Source organism: Peromyscus maniculatus, chromosome 4 (genome assembly GCF_049852395.1).
Source record: "Peromyscus maniculatus bairdii isolate BWxNUB_F1_BW_parent chromosome 4, HU_Pman_BW_mat_3.1, whole genome shotgun sequence".
Lineage (NCBI taxonomy): Eukaryota > Metazoa > Chordata > Mammalia > Rodentia > Cricetidae > Peromyscus > Peromyscus maniculatus.
In genome coordinates, this window is record NC_134855.1 from 130,789,326 (window position 1) to 130,810,734 (window position 21,409).

Here is a 21,409-nt window from a genome sequence, read left to right on the forward strand (position 1 = left end):
GTGGGGACAGTCATAGGACCTCAGCTGGGAACAGGCTGGGAACCCCAAGAGTGGAAAGACCATGCTGTTTTGCTCTGTCCTCCATATCCAGCACTGGGCACCGGAGCAACCCAATAAACATTCCTGGAACAACTGGACAAAAAAATGCAATGGACTTCCTTCGGTCCTTTGTCAAATCATAACATTTTCTCCGCACAGAAGTGGCTTATTGGCTGGGGGTGTGGTTCAGTGCTTAGCATACGCACAAAGCCCAGAGTTTGATTCCCAGCACTAAAAAACAGAAAAAGAAACAGAGGCTCGTTGACATGTTATTGAAAGAGATTTGTTATGTTGGCATCCATAATCAGAATCCTATAAGTCGCCTCACTCACAAGGCAGGGGGAGGACAAAGAGGACACACTGCTTGTTGAAAGGTCCCCTCTATCCACAGTAGGTCTAGCAGTCGGTAAAGAACTGTGGGCCGTGGGGAGAAGCTGGCCCCAAGTCTTGGATTCTGCCTTAGAGCTGTATTCATTTTTTCCAAAGACAGACTCCCACAGGTGCTTCATCCAAAGCCCAGGACTCTTTGGACCACCCCAGTCCCCCTAAAATAGAAATGATAGGTAGGACAAAGGGGCTGAAACCCAGAGCACCTGGGCAGTAGCGGCCCTTTTGCTTCTTCTTTCTTTCTTTTTTTTTTGGGGGGGGGGGGCGGTGTTTCAAGACAGGGTTTCTCTGTGTAGCCCTGGCTGTCCTGGAACTCACTTTGTAGACCAGACTGGCCTTGAGCTCACAGAGATCCTCCTGCTTCTGCCTCCGAGTGCTGGGATCAAAGGCGTCACCACCGCTCAACAAGGACTCTTTTGCTATTGGTTGGCCCTGGTCTGAACAGTTCTTAGGGTCTGATCACTGGGAGGCAGTGCTTTAAAACAAACCGGAACTGCTTTACAGCAGGGCAAGGCCGGCTCTAAGGAATCAGCTGTAGCCATGTTGGACCAGTGACAAATGGTTTTGTCCTATATCTGCCTCAAATTCAAGGGGCCTCCACGTCAAGTTCTAGCTGACCCCCGTGCCCAGCTGCCAGTCACATCCTGCATTCCAAGGCTCTAGCCTCAGGGTAGAGGGGTGAAGGCTGTTCAGTGACCTGGGCAGAGATCTCCACTGGTTCAGGGAGGGCAGGGTTGAGGGTAAAGGACCCATATCCCGTGGTGCACTGATTTTAGTAGTTCTTTAGCATCCGACTTAGGACTCATTCTGCTCTGCCAGAAGGTGGGGGATGCTGCTGGGGGCGCTGGGCTGGGGATCTTGTGAGGCCTCGGGGTACAGAAGCTTCCAGCAGGAGGAGCTGGCGAGCCAAGACTGGCTCCACCTGTGGCAGCATCTGGCAACGAGGCAACCCGTTTTCCCACATTCTGGGTGGGAGCCAAGCTCTTTTTGAGTCACACAGACCAGAGAGTTGGACGGAGAGTGTGTGGGGAGCCGGGAATAGGGGTAGGGGATAGAGCTAGGTCTAGGGAGCATCAGTGAGAGGCCATTTAGAAAGGGTTGGAGAAGAGGGGGAGACTCACAAGAGCCATGATGAGCCTCTCCTCTGGCTGGTCTGGAGGTCCTGGGTACTCCTCGGCAGAGCACAAACTGACCTGGTATTCAGGCTTGGGGTGGCCGGCCTTTGGGTGGGCCTGTAGCTCTGCGGGTGCAGAGACTGTGAGCACAGGACCAAGAACTTTGCATCTCACCTGGTGCCCACTTTGGACTCATATCCCATACCTACACCCCCTGTGTGCCTGTGCCCTCTTCCATGTCCCAATCCCCACCTACTCCAGGACTGTCTATTCCACGCTCCAGTGTCTATGTCCCTGCCTCCTACCCCTCTATGATCACTCCATGACTTTGTGCCCATCCCTTGCCCATTGCCATTCACCAATGCCTGTCTTGTGCCCACCGTGCCTAATGCCCGCTTTAAACATGTGCCCAAGTCCTGTGCTTTTGTCTCACGTCCGAGGACCAAAGCTGCTCCTGCCTGCGCCCCCTACAGGCCTAAAAGAAATCTGCCACCAGCCCTGATACCCACGTTCTTTCTTATCCTTGGTGCCTCTGGGTGGTGTCTTGTTTCCCAGTGATGATCTCTCTGAGACCACACGCCTGAAGCCACATTTACTAGTGAGCACTCTCCACGGTCCAGGCCACTGTGGCCGTGTCCCCGGGGCACACTGTGGTGCTTACCCCGGAGGAAGGCGACCTGTCCAGCAGCTGGTAGGTGTGCTCGCGCTCCAGTTAGGTCGCACCAATATGCCACCCTGGAACAGACACTGGGAGAATTCACCCTTGGGCGCCACCGCAGGAGCATGCTGGGCTCCAGATGTCACAGCAGGCGCTGCAGCACGCAGGCAGAAGAGAATTTCCTGGAAACTAGCGGTAGCGGCTCCAACCAGAAGTCTGCGGGGCCAGAGGGACAGGGGACTTGGGGAGCCCCTTCTCTGGCCTGATATCCACAGCACCAGCACCCTCCTTCTTTGCTCTCAGTACAATGTGGAACAACCTGGAGGTCCTCTGGCTCCCATCACGGGAATTTCTGCCACTTTCCTTCTCTCAATCAGCAACACTGAGTAAGTCTGGCCGTAGAAATAACAATAGACCCCAGTGTCGAAACACTGGTAGTCTGGGACTCATTTGGTACAGTGCTCCTCTTGTGCACATGAAGCCCTGGGTTGCATCCCCAGCACCACAGACAACCAGTGAGGTCTCAACTCTACACCAAAAACTACAGGCAACTAAGAAATGCTGATAACTGGAGACATAGTCTTCCCCAGTGAGGAGCGCGCCAATTAAGTATCCAATACCAAATGATAAGGCCTGAAAACATATACACACAAGTATACATTATACAGACTGAGCAGGCTGTACTTATTATTTAGGAACACACACACACATACCACCTCCACCACCACCACACCACCACCACCACCACCACCACCACCACCACCACCACCACCACCACAATACCACCACCACCACCATCTCCTCCTCCTCCACCACGACCACCAACAACAACAAAAAAAAAAAAAAAAAAAAAAAAAAAAAAAAAAAGAAAAGAAAAGAAAAGAAAAGAGAGGCCATGAATTTGAAAGAGAACAAGAGGGGTGCATAGGACCATCTGGGGGGAGGAAAGGGAAGGGGGAAATGATGTAATTATATTATAATCTAAAAAACATCATTAAAAATAATAAAATAAGGGGGTTGGGGATTTAGCTTAGTTGTAGAGCACTTGCCTAGCAAGTGCAAGGCCCTGGGTTCAGTCCTCAGCTCTGAAAAATAAACAAACAAACAAACAAACTTACACAAGAACCAGACATGATGGCACACAGTTGTAATCCCAGAACATGAGAGGTGGAAGCAGGAGGATCAGAAGTTCCAGGTCATCCTCTGCTACCCAGCAAGTGCAGACCAGCCTGGGCTGTTCCAGACCCTGTCTCAAAGTTTAGTGCTAAGGACATTGGGAGGCATGGCCTGTGGTCTGGGATTCCAGGAGCTTCTTTCAACAGTGTTTTGTTGTTTTTTTTTTAAAGATTTGTTTTCGGCCGGGCGTTGGTGGCGCACGCCTTTAATCCCAGCACTCGGGAGGCAGAGCCAGGCGGATCTCTGTGAGTTCGAGGCCAGCCTGGGCTACCAAGTGAGCTCCAGGAAAGGCGCAAAGCTACATGGAGAAACCCTGTCTCGAAAAACCAAAAAAAAAAAAAAAAAAAAAAAGATTTGTTTTCATTTATGTGTTGTATATGTGAATGTGTGCCAAATCTGTGCAGGTGACCATGGAGGTCAGAAGAGCCCATCAGATACCCAGAACTGCAGTTACAGGTGGTTGTGAGCCATGTCGGACATGGATGCTTCAAACCAAACTCCCACCCTCTGGCGGCAGACACAGTAACAAGATCAACAATTCGGCAGCTCTCTTCCGGCTGGAGTGGCAACACGGGTCTGCCCTCAAGGTTCAGGTTAGGGTCTGGGCTCCTGCACCAGGCCCTCAGAACCCATTCTCCCCCTGCTGCTGGGCAGCTGAGACCTGCTAGTAACAAGCTGTGTGAGCTCAGGCAAGGACAGGGGATGTCCAATGGTAAAGGGGAATAATGCTCTTTCTGTCGCACAGAGCTGTGGGGGTGCTTAGGAGGGCACCGGGTATCAGTAAGGGCCTCAAACATTACCCCTGTGGCTTTGGCCTATTGGCACTGGGTGCTTTGGCTAAGAGATGCAAGGCAGCTCTTCCCACCTCCAGGTCCTCGACAGTTTGGCAGTTGGTCATTTGGGAGCACCTTTAGCATCCTTACCAGGGTTTCTGAACTTCTCAGAGGTTGTTGGGTTCCAAGAGTATCTGGAGTTCCGTGCCTGGTACCCTGAGAGGGACGGTAAATAGTCAGAAACCACTTCATCGTGGCCCCTCAAACCCCAGATCTAGGCCAGAGAGGAGACAGGAGTGAGTGATGAGACTAAGCCCTTTCTGTGGCCGGGCAAAGGGCCTGGCGTAGGGAGGCCTCTGGCATCCTGCAGGGATACTTGCTGTGGGATGTTCTGTATGTTAAATGTGTTGCTCTGATTGGTTAATAAATAAAACACTGATTGGCCAGTAGCCAGGCAGGAAGTATAGGTGGGACAAGGAGAGAAGAGAATTCTGGGAAGTGGAAGGCTGAGGCAGAGAGACGCTGCCACCATGAGAAGATGTTAAGATACCGGTAAGTCACGAGCCACATGGCAACATATAGATTAATAGAAATGGGTTGATTTAAGATATAAGAACAGTTAGCAAGAAGCCTGCCACAGCCATACAGTGTGTAAGCATTATAAGTCTCTGTATGTTTACTTGGTTGGGTCTGAGTGGCTGTGGGACTGGCGGGTGAGAGAGATTTGTCCTGACTGTGGGTCAGGCAGGAAAACTCTAGCTACAGATACTCCTTGTTCTTTTTTTTTTTTTTTTTTTTGGTGTGTGTGTGTGTGTGTGTGTGTGTGTGTGTGTGTGTGTGTGTGTGTCTAATCTTCAGATTAGCTTCAGCTATTCTGGGCATCAGAGAGGGCCAGCAGTGAAGATGAGACTAAGGCTCAGAGAAGTTGCTAGGCTATTTCCACCTGAGCAGAGAGAACACTGAGTAATCTGAAGGCCAGCTAGGGCTAATGGGACCTGTAAGTTTCAGAACTTAAGACCCTTCTGCCCTGGAGGTAAAGAAAGAGCTGATGAGGCTGTTGGAAGGGATAGATTCAGATGCTGGGGAGAGACATGCTGGACTGAAGAATCCAGAGGATGACAGAGTCGGGGTCACAGGGAGACAGGATGCTGAGGAGGCGCTAGGGACACAGAATGGGAGATGAGGACATAGCAATGAGCCACAGATGATAAAGAGGCATCCACAGGGATGATGGGTAAGCAGACAGCAGAAAGGAGGCATGCAGATACAGAGGGAGACCAGTGAGGGATCTGGATCTGGAGGGGCAAGTGGGGAAGAGGGAGGGACCTGTAGGTGATAGGGGAGTGAGGGGTGTGGCTTGAGGCAGATAGAATGACGGGACTGAAGGAAGGGCAGGTGATGGGGACGGGCAGGGAGCCAGGCTGATGGAGGGGAAGGAGGGATGAGACTGACCATGATGGGAGAAGTGGAACTCAGGGCACAAAATGCAGGTGGGGGGAGGGAATGAGGGAATTGCTAGAGAGGGTGGGGCTACTATCAGGCTTGGATGAGATGTGCCTGAGCTGGCCAGGCTGACGGGGTTGAGAGGACACACTGACCTGGTCTGTCCTGCAGGCTAGTTCACTCGCTTCCCTCAGGGGCTCCTGGAAAATCTCTCCTCATCACAGAGAGCTTGAAGCCTGGTCATTTTATCAATCAGGGATGGCCGGCTATTCCCTGGGTCCCCCAAGAAGTCTTGCAATGGAGGTAACCCCAGAGAGAATGACCACAGTCTACTGCCTGTCCTCAGACAGCCCCAGTTTCCTCCTTTCCAAGCAGTGTTTACCCATCGTGAGTTCAAGGGCGTGGAGGTGGGTACCTGGGTGATGCCCAGCTGCTGCACTCTCAAATGTCATAGAAGTCCATACTCTTGTTGAGGGCACAGAGGAGCCAGGTTTTCCAGATGGAGGCTTCCTCCTTGTCAGAATCCTGAGGATGCTTGCCCGTGCACAGCCCAGGCCTGAAGATGAGTGGGGGACTCAAAGAGGAATGGCCTGGATGAGGCTGGCACCATGACAGGGTGAGGGACATCCTGACATCTTACTTCCGTCCCCTCCTGCCTCTCTCCTGACATCCCATATTCTTTGAGCTCCTACTATAATCTAGCCAGAGGTAGGAATTAGATGGGGCCCAAGACAGAACAATCCTTTGTCTCAAGGAACTCTCGTGCAATAGCTTCCAGCTTGTGACTGATGCGGATAATAAGGTGATGAGTACAGATGTATGGAAGACAGGTCATGATTAACTCTAGAATGCCCTGTTCAGTGCTTTGCATATTGATTCTGCACGTGAATAAAGATCTCTCAACTTGAAAAAAACAGTAGATGACAGGATATAAAATAGTGGCAGATTTGATGAATGCAGAACCACGAGGCCACGTCCCTCCCAATTGCCAGGATGGACAGAGGTGGTGCTCCCAGCAACCACCACCACAGACAATACCGCTGGAAATTCCCTTAACCAACCCACGTGTGCACAAAGCACTCAGCACGGACCCCCGGCACACAGTTACAGCCTACATGTAACATTTATTCATTGTATGGAGGGGCCTCCAACTCAAAGACAGTTTGGGCTCAGGGCAGAGGGTGCCTGGCACGCAACCAGAGAACCGTTGTCTTTTTTCCTGCTGGGGCCCCAGTGACTAGACTTGCCTGGCACACAGAGGGTGCTCAGCCAACATGTGCTGGATGAATCGAGCTGGACTTTAAGGGTGAGTAGAAAATTGTGAGGCGGAGTGACGTTCCTGGACCAGCCCTGGCCAAGTCCTGCTGGGATGGAAAATATGGTACATTCAGGAACAGTGAGCAGCCTGGCCCGGAAGAGCCGGGCGTGTGTCTGAGGGTGTGTGTTTAGCTGGTTCTCTTACTCAAGATTGTTCTGTTGTAGGGAGTCTCTGTTAGGCTCCTACGAGGTTATGGTCACACCATTATTACCAACCCATCACTCCATAGCCTTGTTTTGTGCTTCTTTGTTCAGAATATGGCTGCGTATAAACTGTGGATTCACTAAGCAGTGTTAACTCCTGCAAATGCCTGCAAGTTCACCCGGTGAGGTATGACATGGCCTTCGTGTTTCAGAAGCACCAGCCAGCACCTCACACTCTGCCTCAGGGCCATTCTAGATAATGCAACCTCTCTTTCTCCCTCCCTCCCCCGCCTGTCTCTCGGCAAATAGAAACATATATAAAATGTGGCCTTGCAATAGACACTTGTTTGTAGTCCGAGAGCTAAAGGGAAGGTGGTGTCTCTTTATTTACGCTTAACTCACAGGATTCAAATTCTTTGTCAAGAGCTGGGGTCCGGTGTATGCAGCTCAGGGATAACACTCATGCCTAGCATGCCCAAGGCCCTGGGTTCAATCCCCCAGCACCACCAGAATACAACTCAGCCAACATGTCTGAAACTGGCTGTGTTTGAAGAAGAGTTTTAAAACTCTCCCAAACCTTTCCCCGAGCCATGAATAACCAACTGCACATCAAGCCTGCTGTCACCCTAAAAACCAAGCTCCCCTCTCCTGAGTGGCACTAGACAGTGCCCCCTTCATTAACTCCTCCTTCCCAGCTCCTCCAGTCCTGATCTCATCCGACTTCTGTCCCTTCTGCTTGCAAGGCAAGTGTTGGTTTAGGGGTTACAAATACATTTGAATCGGGAATGTGCAGATATGGAATCCATGTGGTGAGGAGAGAAGAGAGTTAGAGGCGGACCATGATTGTCCTTGAAGGTCCAACTTTATCCACCAGTGCTGGGACAGTGAGAGGGTTGAAGTGAAGGTCGTGTGTGTGTGTGTGTGTGTGTGTGTGTGTGTGTGTGTGTGTGTGTGACGCCCCCTAGTGGGTGGTGAGGCAGGGGCCGCCAGGATGCCTCCAGAACACTCTTCTCAGAACAGCAGTATGTGAAGTTTAAGGTGCAGGCCACGTGACCACCATTCAACACTCAGTGGATGGCGACTGCATGCCAGGCTCTGTGCTCAAGGTCGTCGGTCTTAGGAAGATCATGGTGTGGCAGGAGGAGACGACAGATGTTTTAGGATCATGGGGGAAGCAGAGGGATGACTTGGGAGAAGCAGTGAGTTAGATCTTAGTGAGTTAAATCAATGGATGCCCCAGGGAAAGCTGTGTCCAGGAAGAGATGGCTAAGGAGAGGAGTGGCCCGGATGGTGGAGGAAGGAAGCAATGTAGGCAGAGAGAGCGTCTTGTGGGAGGCTCTAATTGTGAGATGAGAGGAAGCATTTAGAAACCGAAAGAAGCCGGGCGGTGGCGGCACGTCTTTAATCCCAGCACTCAGGAGGCAGAGCCAGGTGGATCTTTATGAGTTCGAGGCCAGCCTGGTCTACAGAGCGAGATCCAAGAAAGGTGCAAAGCTACACACAGAAACCCTGTCTTGAAAACAAACAAACAAAAAATAAAACAAAACAAAAAAAAGAAACTAAAAGAAATAAAGTTGGAGAGGAGAGGGAGGCCAGAGATAGGGCCTGGGAGGGGGGTACTTCCTGTGGCCTCTGTGGCCAGGGTGAGGAGGGGACTACAGCACCTGGACATCAAGGAGCCACAGATGACTCCGAAGAGGGCCAGGTTATGACCATCTCATCACTGGGAAGGATGCTAGCCAGCTTCCCACTCTCATTCCCATGCAGGCACTCCATGGATTGCACTTGTCCCCTCACATTTTGGAATTGCCTACCAAGTGGCTGCTCCTTCTTCTGCTGGCCTGGCTGCATCAGGGCCTTTGATAGCGTATACTTATGTTAGAAAGATCTGTGGCACCACCAGGAATAGCTAGGATCCAAAGCTCTGTGTCTGTGCCCCTTGCCACCTCCTGAGAACTACATCTAGAATTTACAGGTTCCTGGTGGGATCCGAGATCCACTGAAATTGTATGGGAACATTTTCACATTGATATATTTTTTGAGGGGGTTGGTATCTTTTGGAAGGGCGGAGGTTGAAACAGAGTCTCACGATTTAGCCCAGGCTGGTTTTTGAATAAAAATCCTCCTGCCTCTGCTTCCTGAGTATTGGATTATAGATATGCACCACCACACCTGGTTCTAGAACTTTTTTATTATCAAGAAATATTTGCGATATGAGAGATGTTGAGTGGTTCAGGCTGCCCCAACCCTTGTTGTGTATGTGGTGGAACTGAGGCTTTGAAAGAAAAAAAAATTCCTAGTGCAGCGGCTAATGCAGCATGGACAGGTGGGGAGTGAAATCTCCCCTTCACAAGCACCGGTGGGAGGCGGTTCTTCTCCTTCTCTCGGTCCCACACGCCAGCAGCTGTCCCATGATACTTATGCAGCCACAATCCACTTCAGACTCAGACCTGTGAGCTCTAGAGGGGCACAAAACATTCCATGTGGTTAACATGAGTAATAATTAGTTGTCCTTTTATGTTGGTGAGAGGTTGGTTCCAGGACCCCTACTGGATGCCCAAATGCATGGCAAATCCCTTAAACCAAGTGGTGGACTATTTACACCTATATACTTTAACTGTCTCTAAATACTTAGAACGCTTAATCCGAAGCAAATGCTAGGAGGCTGTTAGATTGTTAGGGAAAAAGTCTGTAGGTGTTTAGTGTAGGTGGGATAGTTTTCCCATCTATACTCCAACCGAAGCTGGAGTTTTAGAAGCCAACCCGAGGTGTCCTGTCCATCCAAGCAGCCTCCTTCCTATGTGTCAGAGGAGCCCTTCCCATTTCTAGATCACAAAGGGTAAATAATGAAGAGGGTAGGGTCTCCAGCCAGGCTGCCCACGTTCACATCCCAGCACCATCTCTTGCTCATGACCTGGGGCACCAGCCTCCATTTTCCCCTCTGATAAATGGGGTTCCTGTCAGGGAGGGTGGAATGAGGGTCAGCTGAGCCGCAGTGTTTAGGACAGTTGAGAGCCCTGCACTGTTGAGGCAATGTGGAGAGGTGATACTCCGGTCAAGGAGCCTCTGGAAGGGTCTGGAACACTATACCGAAGGGCTTGGTTTTGTCTGTGGATTGGGACCACTTTTTTATTTTATTTATTATTATTATTATTATTATTATTATTATTTTGGTTTTTCGAGACAGGGTTTCTCTGTGTAGCTTTGCGCCTTTTCCTGGAACTCACTTGGTAGTCCAGGCTGGCCTCAAACTCACAGAGATCCGCCTGCCTCTGCCTCCCAAATGCTGGGATTAAAGGCGTGCGCCACCACCGCCTGGCCCACCTTTTAGTTTTAATTTAAGAGGGAATGGCACTGGGACAGAAGGACTAGAAAACAGGTGGACTGTGGTGCCACTGGCCAATTAGGAGGGTGCAGGCTCCGGGTCCCCCCGGGGGAGCCCAGCCATGTTTCTCTTCACACGGTCCTAACTCAAGGCCTTTTCATGTAACTGCTCCTTCAATCTGAGGTTGCCAGTTGCCCCTCCAGCCTCCGGTCAGATGGCACGGTGGTCCACCCTCTTACCCCCTCTTATCTGCTCATCTTCCACTAGAATGTCAGCCATGTACAGACAAGGGTTTGCTCACTGCTGTAGCCCCGGGCCCAGCACAGTACCTGGCACTCTGTATGCTCAACACTCCCAGTGGATGAGGAATTGGGGGTTGGTGTTGGTCGTTCACCATTCCTTCAGCTTAGTGCTGGGGGCTGTGCCTCCCCATCAGCCAGGAAGCCACGAGAGTCTGCTGAGTGCTCAGGTACTCAGCTCCTGTGACACCCCTTCCTCTGCCCATCCACAGGGTTACTTACTGCTTTATTGGATGTCCTGCCCCCTGCCCCCCGCCCTGTTGGTGCTGGGTCTTCCCCTTCGGGAACCTCCACACCAGGAGTTACTTCCTCTCTACTGTCACAACTGGGAATGACCTGCTCTAGCTGTGTGTGCTTGGGCCAGCTGCCTGACCTCTCTGAGCCTGGGTGTTCTCCCTGAGAATAAAGCCATCTCAGACAGTAAAAGATAACGTGAAGGTAACCCCACCAAATGGAGCACACTGGCCAGTTATTTGTGTACGGGGCGGGGGGGGGGGTGCGGGGGCTGGATAAGAGGAAGGGGCCTCAGAGAGGTGATGCGCCCAAAGAAAAGGGGCTCGGGGCGGTGTCGGTGTCAGAAGTTCAGGGCTCAGGGAGAGATGGGGGTTGGGGGTGTGTGTGTGTCACAGAGGGGCATGGTCTTGGAATTCAGCTCTGCAGACTGATGGAGAATGGCGCTCTCCCGGGTCCCTGGAAGCTGCTTCCGCCCTGCCTCCTGCAGGACGCAGAACCCAGGCTCTGCGGAATGACCAGAGGCACCTGGCCAGGCAGCATCTGTGTCTCTTTAATCTCCTCCAGGCAGGTCCGCCCCACCCGACCCTCCCTCCTTCTCCCGCACTGTCGGGGTGGAGGCCCAGGACCCCTTCCCCGGGTCCAAGGACTAAGGCACCAGGTGGCTTGAAGCAGGCCGGCGGACCGGAGCCTCAGAGGGGTCGCTGAGGACGGACTCAGACAAGCGTGGTGGGTACTGGGCATGGGCGAGGCTCCCACGGGCTCTGGGTGCATCGCGGGCGCGGGAAGCCCCGGCCGCCCGCGAAGGGCTGTGGCGTGAGGACGGGCGGAGCGGCGGGCACACGGCGCTCACTTGCCGCCCTTGCGCGACAGGCACCGCGGGAGGCAGGAGAAAGTCTGCTTGACCCGCGCCAGCAGCGGCAGCGGCCGGTGGGCGTCCCGCGGCGATCGCGGTACCAGGCGCTGCAGGGGCCCCTCGGAAGCCGCCGAGGACGCTGTGGACGACGCGCCGGAGGTCGCCGAACCCTGGCGACAGCGCCTGCAGAGAGGCAGCAGCGTGCGCAATTCCTCCTCGTCGTGGAACGGGCTCTCCCCGAAGCGCTCCTCCAGCTGCCGGCGAAGCTGGGGCGGGGAGGGGGAGCGGAGCGCAGGTCTAGCGGCCACCGGTTTGCCACCTTCACACCCTCCCCACACCTGACTCTTCTAAGTCTCCTCTGTCTTCATTCTAAGACTTTCCAACACTCACGGCGGGGGTGGGGTGGGGTGGGGCTACCTAAAACCCACTTACCCTCGACACTCCATCTTTCAGACTTGGCCGCTGCAAACCGCCTTAAACCACCTTCCTTGAGCCTCTGTCCCCTTTTGTGAACTCAAAGACACCACACCCCCGGGGTTTCTTCCTTGTCTGCTCCTGGCCTGGGGCAGTCCTGGCGTCCCTTATGCCACCTTCTGAGAACCTTCCAGCTACTCCGTTCCTTTCTCTCTCTCCCACTCCTAGTTGGCTGTGTGGCCTCAAGCTGATATTCCCCCCAGAAGTGCTAAGGGAAGGACTCCTTTGGCCTCAGAAAGACCCTGGGTGGAATAGGACACAGACCCCAAGTGGACGAACTCTGGACTACCTTGTATTGGGGACACCTGTGTTGGCCACAGTCTGGTCTATAAACATCTGAAGTCTCAGTTAAAAAGACAAACAAAACAAAACCTGAAAACCCAGGCCAGGTGTGGTGACCTGTGGTGCAACCCCAGTGTTTGGGAGTCTGAGGCAGGAGGATTGTGAGTTTGAGAGTGAAAGGGGTGGGGGGAGGCATAGGGTGGATCCCCTCCAATGGGTGCTAAGATCAAGGATGCTTCCCAGCCCTGCACAGCCCCAGCCCTGCACAGGCCCAGCCCTTCATAGCTCCAGCCCTTCACGGCCCCAGCCCTGCACGGCCCCAGCCCTGCATGGCCCTGCACGGCCCCAGCCCTGCACAGCCCCAGCCCTGCACGGCCCCAGCCCTGCACGGCCCCAGCCCTGCACGGCCCCTACCTTCTGGGAGTTTCCCCAGCCAAACTCTTCCAGCTGCTGCCTAAAGCCCGGGTTTGGGTTGGCGATGGGCCTGGTGGCCTTGATGGCTTCGAGTACTTCCCGCCAGCCTAGTCCAGTCACCGTCATCACATAGGCAATCACAATGGTGGTACTTCGAGATATACCTGCAAAGCTGGATCCCGGACAACCCCAGGCTGCAGGAAAGTCTCTCTTCCTTCCGTATGCCCTCCCTGCCAGGTCCCTTGCCTTACCGGGGCCTCCCCATGCTTGCCCCCTGAGTCTGCCTGGAATTGCCTACCTAGCTCTAAGACTTGGCTTGTGACATTTCCCTTCCCTCCCCTCAGACCAGTACTCTGTCCCCTACTCCAAGGGATTTGCTGAAACATCATTCATTCATTCACACACACACACACCCATCATGTTTTTGTTCAGGCACTGGGGTATGGTAAGGAATAAAACTCATGGTCTCTGCTGCCCTGGAGCTTACACTATAGTTTGGAGAAACAGCCACTAACCAAAGCAGCAATTTCAGATACTGAGGCAATTTCAGATACTTGAAGACTGGATGAGCCTGGGGCTTGAAGAGCCACACAAATAGAGGTTTCCTTAGTGGGGGTAGGAGAGGTGTAGGGAGGAGGCTCCCTAGGAAGTGACCTCAAGCCGAGTCTTGAAAGATAGGGCTAGACAAGAATGCTGTGGGCTAGGACAATGGGTGAATTGTGGGGTGCTTGTGCAGTGCGTATGAGGCTGAGTTCAACTGCCCACGAGATAAAACAAAACAAAGTATTCTAAGTAGTGTATGCAACAATCGCGAGGTAGAAGGTGGGCTGTGGATTTGAAGATGGAGAGGTTAGAGTTAGCTGAATATGGGGAGAGCTAGGTCCTTTTTTCTTTTCTTTTTTTCCCCTTTCTCTCTTTTCTTTTTTCATTTTTCCTGAGACAGGGTTTCTTTGTGTAGTCCTGGATGTCCTGGAACTCACTCTGTAGACCAGGCTGGTCTCAAACTCACAGAGATCCACCTGTCTCTGCCTTCCAGGTGCTGGGATTAAAGGCGTGCGCCACCATCATCAGCTGGAGAGCTAGGTCTTAAGAGAGCCCCAGCCAGAACCCTTGGTGAGATGCCATGGGATGAACGGCACCCTTTGGGTCAGGGACACTGGAGAAGATTCCTAGCCATGCACTCCTGCCTCAAAGGGAAGAGAGGCGAGGGGCTAGAATGCATGGATTACCTATGTGACCCCACCCAGCTCCCTCAAGAGCCCTGTCAGCACGGCATCCATCCCTCCACTTTACAGATAAAGAAACTGAGTCTCAGAAAAACACAGTTGCCGGGCTACAGCCCAGGAGTGCTGAACCTCTGAGGGGTCTGTCCCCATGAGTGATGGACTGTCAGTACGGTGACAGTCTAGAGGGAGCTTGCCCCACAGGATAGGCATGCATGTGGGGAGGAAGCCCTTCAGAACTCACCAGTGTACAAGGCAGTTACCCCCGTTGAGGCGGCAACCGTGGATAAAGTTGACACACTCTTTGAAGTGCTTTTTGCTAGAGAAGAAAGCAACAGGAAAGGGAATGCTGGGGTGGGGGGGCAGGCCTCTCAGGAGCTTCCTCCTCTTCCTCCTCACGTACAGACACCAAGGGACAGAGAACCCCAGGTTTTCAGCGCAGTCCGCGTGTGCAGTGAATCGGGATGCTGCTCAGGAAGGAGGCAGCAGAGCAGGCGGGAAGAGAGGCTGGCCCCACCAGCTGACCAAGTATGAGGAACAAGCTTCCACTACGGCTGTATTCTGGCCTTTCAAGGACAGAGCTGTGGGGAGCGCTAGGTGCCATTTCTCTAGGGTCTGCAGCTGGAGGAGGATTTGGAACAATGGTCAGCAGTGGACTGGAAGAAGAGCCCCAAAGGGACAGGCTTCAGCCTGAGTCCATCCCAAGCTTGAGATACCGGTGCTAGTAAACCAAATACAACCCTCGTTTTTCCAGAGTCCTTGCAATTACCAGGTCCAGTTCCACATCCTCAACTCAGGTCGCCTCATCTTTGCAAACATCGACTCATCTGAAGCTCAGAGAGGACAAGTGATTTTGCCAAGGTCACACAGCAGTAAATGGAAAAAGCTGGCTGTGAACCAGGTGTCTTAACTGCAAGCCAGGATGCAGGTCAAGTCTGACCCTCACACCTGCTGTGTACCTTGTCCCAAGAGATAGGATGCTTTCTTCGCATCACAGGGGAGGAGGCTGAGGCCTGGAGAGAGCTTAGTAGGGACCTGCTGCAAGGGCTCTGGGTGCCCTGTGACAGCTTTCTGGCCTGAATACTCTAGGCCCTCACCTCCACCCCAGGGGCAGCTCTCTGTCAGCTCTGGGCCCATCCAGGGGAACTTACATGTGTACCTCAGGAGTATCAGCCACTGAGATTCGAAGGTACGCAATACCCTGCAGGGAAGAAACACATGCCCAGATGGTGAGGCCTTGCCTGCACCTCTCCCCCAGCCTGAGCTGCCAAGGCCAGTGTGACCCTGGCCCTTTCCTGCCCCTCTCTAGGCCACCATTGTTTTCCTGCCCACAAAGAGCAGGTACTATTTGTATGGACCTGCCAGCTCCGTCTATGAAGATGGCGTCCTCACCCACAGGTGACCTGGACATGAGGACTTGGAAGCTGGGAAGGTGTTTCTTCAAGGACAATCCCCCAGGCAGGGATTGCAAAGTTATGCAGTGAAAAGGACAGAGCTCATTTGCCTTGGAGAGTATGAACCATGAAAAGAACAGTCAGGCATAGTGACCACACACTCGTAATCCTGGCACTCAGGAGGCTGAGGCCAGCCTGGGCTGTCTCAGTAAGTCCTGTCTCAAAAGACAAACAAACACCACCACCACCACCACCACCACCACCACCACCACCACCACCACCACCACCACCACCACCACCACCACCACCGTACCACCACCACCACCACCAGACAACAACATCAACAACAGCTTCATGAACTGGTCTGCCAGGCTTTGCTTCCTGCCGAAACTCCACACCAGGGTACTAGGGATATTTCTGTCCATGTTCCAAACCCTTCACTGCCGTTTCTCAAAGATTTCCCTCAATCCTTTGTTACTTCGCCCAGCCCTTTTCAGGTGCCCGGTCTGCTGCTGACTGTGACTCTTCAAGGACACAGGACCTGTCCTCTTGTGTCCATGGAAATGTGTCCCATCTCTTTCTAATGCTTCCAAGGTCATGGAATCCCACGGTGTTTGCAAGATCTGCAGTTTCCCTTTGCAGTGTGTTTGGCTGTGGGTTTGCCTGGGAGCATCCAAGCCTGCCTGCTGAATCCCCTGCTGGGAGGGACCGCTGCTGGGGAGGTGTCAGGGCAGGGCTCTTTCCCTCAGCACTTATTTCTTTAATAAACACATTAATAACTTGGAAAGCCTGCCCATGCAATCTGTTCAGACTACATACTCCAGTGCTCTAGAACGAGGCTGCCCTAGAATGCAAAATCAGATTGCACTAGCCTGGAAATTGCTTCATAGACAATGAAAGTCACAGATCATCGTCAGCTGCCCTTGGAGACCATTAAATTTGATAGGAGACCAAACAAACAAACAAACAAAAAAACGAGTCCAAGGCCCAGAGAGGGTGAAAGACCCTGCCCAAGGTCATCATAGCAAGTGTGTGGTGGATTCTGTCATTTTTTTTTTAACTTAAAAGTTTTATTTATGTGTACAAGTGTTCTGCTTGCATGTATGTATGTGTGTCATTTATGTGCCCAGTGCCCATCATATCTCTCTGGAACTGGAGTTTACAGTATGAACTGCCATGTAGGTGCTGGCAACCAAGCCTGGGTCTTTTACAAGAACAAATGCTTTTAACCACTGAGCCATCTCGCCAGGCCCCTAGAACCTGCTTTTTTTTTTTTTTTTTAAATCTGAGATTTCCAGAGCCTTTTCAATCTACCATTGCTTCTCTGTAATAGTAGACACAGACTCTAGACAAGGGGCTCTTTTGTGTGAGTGTGAGTGTGTGTGTGTGTGCACACGTGCGCATGTGTGCCTATGAATACACGTATGTATGGGGATGACTATACACATTTGTGTGTTTGCATGCCGAGGTCAGGTATTTTGCTCTGTCACCCTCTACCTTATCCTCACGTCCCCATGGAGACAGGTTCTCTCACAGAAGCTGGAGATGTTTTTCAGCTGGGCTGGCAGCCAGCTGGTCCCAGAGATTTCCCTATCTTCACCTCCTCTACTTCCAGTGCCAGAGTTATGGGCACATGTGGGCATGCCTGGCTTTTACGTGGGTGCTGGGAATCTGCAGACTTAGTCACCAAGCCATCTCCCTAGCCTGGGATAAGAGTATTAAAACAGTTATCTTTTTCTCAGTTACACTTTGTTGAGCATCTATATGTGGCTCAAAGAAACCCAGTGAGTAGTACTATTGTAGCATTTCCATTTAATAGACGGTGGCTGGGGCTCAGCTTGTCTTGTGCACAAGGTCACAAAGAGAACAAACGGTCTCCTGATTCCAGCACCACTTGTCTGAGTTTCTTAGCTTCTCCCTTTGGGTCCTAACACCCCTCCTCATCTCTTCCTTAGGATTCCATGAGAGCCAAACTGATCATCCAATGAGACCGTGTCTTACAGCATGCAGGAATGTCTTCCACATCTGGCAGACCCTCTGCACCCTCACAACAGCCCTCTGGGGCAGTCGGGATCAAAGGCCCCAAGGAGCTGACGTCATGGCCCAAGATTGCACAGCAAGACACAGAACCCTGGGATCTTCTGTTTGGAATGATCCAGACACTTGGCAATCGGAAGGATGCCCAGGTAGGTGCAAAAAGGATTAATATGAGGCCTGCATTAAGGTCTTAATATTAAGGATTGATATGAGATCTCTAGGGTCAGATGGCTTATATCCAAATCCTAGTTGGCCAGCTTCTTCACTATATGACCTTACATGAGTTCATTTACCTCTGTGGCCTCAGTCGCCAAACAGGGATGATAGAACAGTCCATTGAGGCTGGATGAGTCAGCTGGGGGCAAGATGGCAGCCCAAGGACTGTGGCTCAAGAACAGAGCATTTGCTTAGCATGTTGGATCCCCTGAGCTCCATTTCCAGTACTGGAAGGTAGGGATGGGGTGGGGAGCAGTCCTGGACCTACAGCTCTCCCTCCCCACCTCTCAGCCTGGAACGGAGAGCTTGGAGTACCTGCAGTAGAGGTTGGGGTGATTCATGGATAGAGATGATATGTGTAATCTTATTCCGGCCCAACTGATCCGGGTCTTTGGCATCTGAAAGAAACAGGATGCTTGAGCTAAACGGGCAGCGTGACTAATTTATTCCTAATGACCAAACGCAGAGAAAGCCAATGCCCAGCTTGCCTCCTCACCTCTCCCTTCCAGCTTGCCCCCCGCCCCCCCTGCTGGCTTGCCTGTTCCTTCCCCGCCTTGCAGGCACCCATCAAAGACAGGCCGGTGCTGTTCTTCCCATCCCAGACACCTATCTCCCTAGCTCATCCCTGGACTCAGCGACTCTACTTCCAGGAATCTGTGGACAGAGCGGTGGACATGGAAAGCTGCACGTGGAGGTGGAAGTTCTCCGCAGTGCTATTTGTTGCAGAAGCAGCTAACTGTTTGGAACAATCTAATGTCCACCCAAAAGAGACAGAATAAAAAAATAATACAACTGTACTTTGGACTCGTGTGCAATAATGAAAATGATCCCTATGAGCTGATATATGAGAATGTCCCCAATATATATTTTAAGTGGGACACACATCACTTCCCGAACAGCATGCAGAATGAGGTTCCATTTGTTTTAAATATTACATATGTAGCTACAATATATGACAAAATACCCAGGACTACACCCCTTAGGACTGTCAGTGGTCATCTCTGAGGAGTGAGATGTACTGGCATGCACCTTTTATAACCAGGGTAAATAACACATAGTCCTTCTTATAGCCATACACCTATTTCCTCACTCAACAAATATTCCCCATATGCCTGCTATGTGCCAGCTTCGGCTGGGCACTGAGTCTGGGGTCAACTCCAGGGCTCTTGTCCTTGTGGAACTAACACACGACTAAGCTGAATCCTCTCAGAAATCAATGCAGTAGGAGCTGCTGAGGAGGCTCCCAGGGAGGAAGGAGCCAGGGCTGTGGGGCGGGTCACCTGAGTCTTCTCTGTGACTTTTCCACCTTGGGTCCCCAGGCCTTGAGCCAGACAGTCTCAGCACATTCTTCACCACAAAGTCAAAGGTCTGTCTGTGTTCAGATCTGGCTCCCTACCACCAGCCTGGGGGCCCGTGAAGGCAGGGATGGGGAGGGCACTGCCCCTCCCCCACGGAAAGTTGTGGAAGGGGCAGAGGAGGGAAAAAGGCAGAAACCTGCAGACTTGCCACCCCCTGGCTTGAGGCTGCTGCCTGGTGGTTCCACTCGGGACTCTGCTTACAGGATCCGGTCCAGCTCCTCTTCAGAGGAGGCTGTGGGAGAAGAATCTCCAGCTTCCCCCCGAGGGAAGCCATACCCCCAGGCAGACCTCAACGAAAACCTTATGGAAGAGCCCTTGGGAGCCGGGGGACCTTAGGCTGAGGAAGTGGGCAAGGCTCAGATCCTGAGCCCTTCCTGTGGGCCTTGGGGGAAGGCTGAACTGGGAGCCTACATCAGTGAACCTCCCAGCCTGGGCACTGCCTGCCCTTGAACCCCCTAAACACTCCAGCTCCATGAGTCCTTTCTCCTCCCAGCCTGGCGTCCTTGCCTCCCCCACACCCCATTCTTGAGAGCGTCTAAGTTATGTGGGCCTGAGTGTGAATAGTGGACACAGGCCTGGGACAGGCAGTGTGCCATGGCCTTGGGGCAGAGTGGAAAGTGCTCACCAATGAAGTTTCCAAGGTAGAGTCCAGGAAGTACCTGGAGGAAGGACATCAGGGGTCAGGGGGCAGGCTGCACCCCTTCCCACCCATGGTAGCTGGGGCCCGCAGCTCTTCTCTATTGGTGATGGGACCTCAGGAAACCATCTCCCCGATAGGTCTGGGTGCTGCGTGAGGGGTCTGGGGCTCTGGCGAGGATGCAGGAACAGGCAATCAAATTAACCACAGGAGGGGCCAGGGACCTCAGCCTGGGGACAGGAGGAAGAGGAGGGATGGGATGGGTATAAAGTCCCAGGTAGAGATCAGGAAGGGGCACCGAGTGGGCCCCGAATGGAGGGGACTGAGGCAGGCCCAGGTGGAAGGCCATGCAGAGCAGAGCTGGAAGGATAGAGAGAGACACCAGAGTCCAGGAATCTCAGACCCTCACAGACACAGGGAGGCAGAGAGAAAAAGGCGCTCCGGGAGACGCCAGCGAAAGGCACAGCAAGAGTCAAGAGTCACGCAGAGGACAGACAGGCAGGGGCAGAGAGAGAGGAAAGGCAGATGCAGCATGACAGAGATGTGGCATACATCTCGGGAGCGGGAGCAGAAGGTCAGCGACCTGTCCAGGGCCGGGCCGCTGGGCGGGGACAGTCAGGCGTGGCGGGGGTTCCCCCTACCTTGGTCATGCCATTCCCCATGATCCAGAGGCCGGGTGGCCGGGCGCACCCCCAGCTCGGCGCCTGGAGAGCGCTGGGTTTACAGCTGCCCGGCTGGCCCAGGCCCAGAGCCTGCAGCCTGATGGGGAACTAGGGGCCCTGCGTTCGCGGCCCTGCCCAGCCCTGCCCAGCTGCCGCTGCCACCGCCCGCCGACCCCCGGCCCCGGAGGAAAGTGATGGAGCCGCCGCCGCCGCCGCCGCCGCCGCCACCGCCGCAGGCTCCTCCTACCCCCTCGGTCATGTGGGGTCCCCCTCCCCCGTGGGTCGTGGCGGGGGGCCGGACAAAGCCCCAGTGTGCGGGGCCCACGGCCCGCGGGACAACGGCAGCTTGTTGCGGCCGCGTGGGACGCCACCTCCGGAGGTGGGGGCGGGGCGCTCCCCCCACCCTGGCACCGTCAGGCGCGGCAATGGGGGGGGGATGTGGTGGGGAGCCCCCAACGGGGGCCAGACACTCAGTTTGCGGCTGTGCCTGCACCTGCCCGCGGCTGGGGGCAAAGCAGCCGGCTTTCCAGCCTGGGTTTCTTTAGTACGGAGGCTGGACTCATTGCTAAGGGCTCTGCTCTTCGGTTTTTGTTTGGGACAAGAAATCAGGGAAAAAAAATTCCTTCCATTATCTCCCCCAGCCCATGCAGTCATCCTAACATCCATCCTTCCTCTCTCCCACTCTTCCCAATATCCACATCTACTCACCCGTTCTATCCATTTACCCATCCATTCATCTTTCATCCATCCATCATCTATCTGCCCTCCCTTCCAGCCATTTATGCGTCAGTCCACCCATTCACTCATCTCTCGTCTTCTCTCTCTCCCCCTCCCATCCACCCTCTCATCATCCATCCATCATTCACCCATCAGTCCACTTGTCTCTCAACCTTCCTCTCCCCTATCCACCCTTCCACATTCTCTGGCCCCCCAGGAGATGGTGCCGCGT

The 21,409-nt window shown here is 53.2% G+C and overlaps 1 protein-coding gene across 1 annotated transcript; it reads right to left on the reverse strand.

The window, feature by feature from the left end:
- Nucleotides 1-9,223: 9,223 nt before the first annotated feature.
- Nucleotides 9,224-20,806, reverse strand: Dusp15 (dual specificity phosphatase 15). Its single transcript, XM_006985476.4, has 7 exons — nucleotides 20,440-20,806; nucleotides 19,787-19,820; nucleotides 18,119-18,201; nucleotides 15,308-15,357; nucleotides 14,401-14,475; nucleotides 12,934-13,105; nucleotides 9,224-12,029 (listed from the first exon to the last, which is right to left on the reverse strand). Exons 1-7 carry the CDS (start codon nucleotides 20,458-20,460, stop codon nucleotides 11,757-11,759), a joined length of 708 nt encoding a protein of 235 aa, XP_006985538.1. The 5' UTR covers nucleotides 20,461-20,806; the 3' UTR covers nucleotides 9,224-11,756.
- Nucleotides 20,807-21,409: the final 603 nt, after the last annotated feature.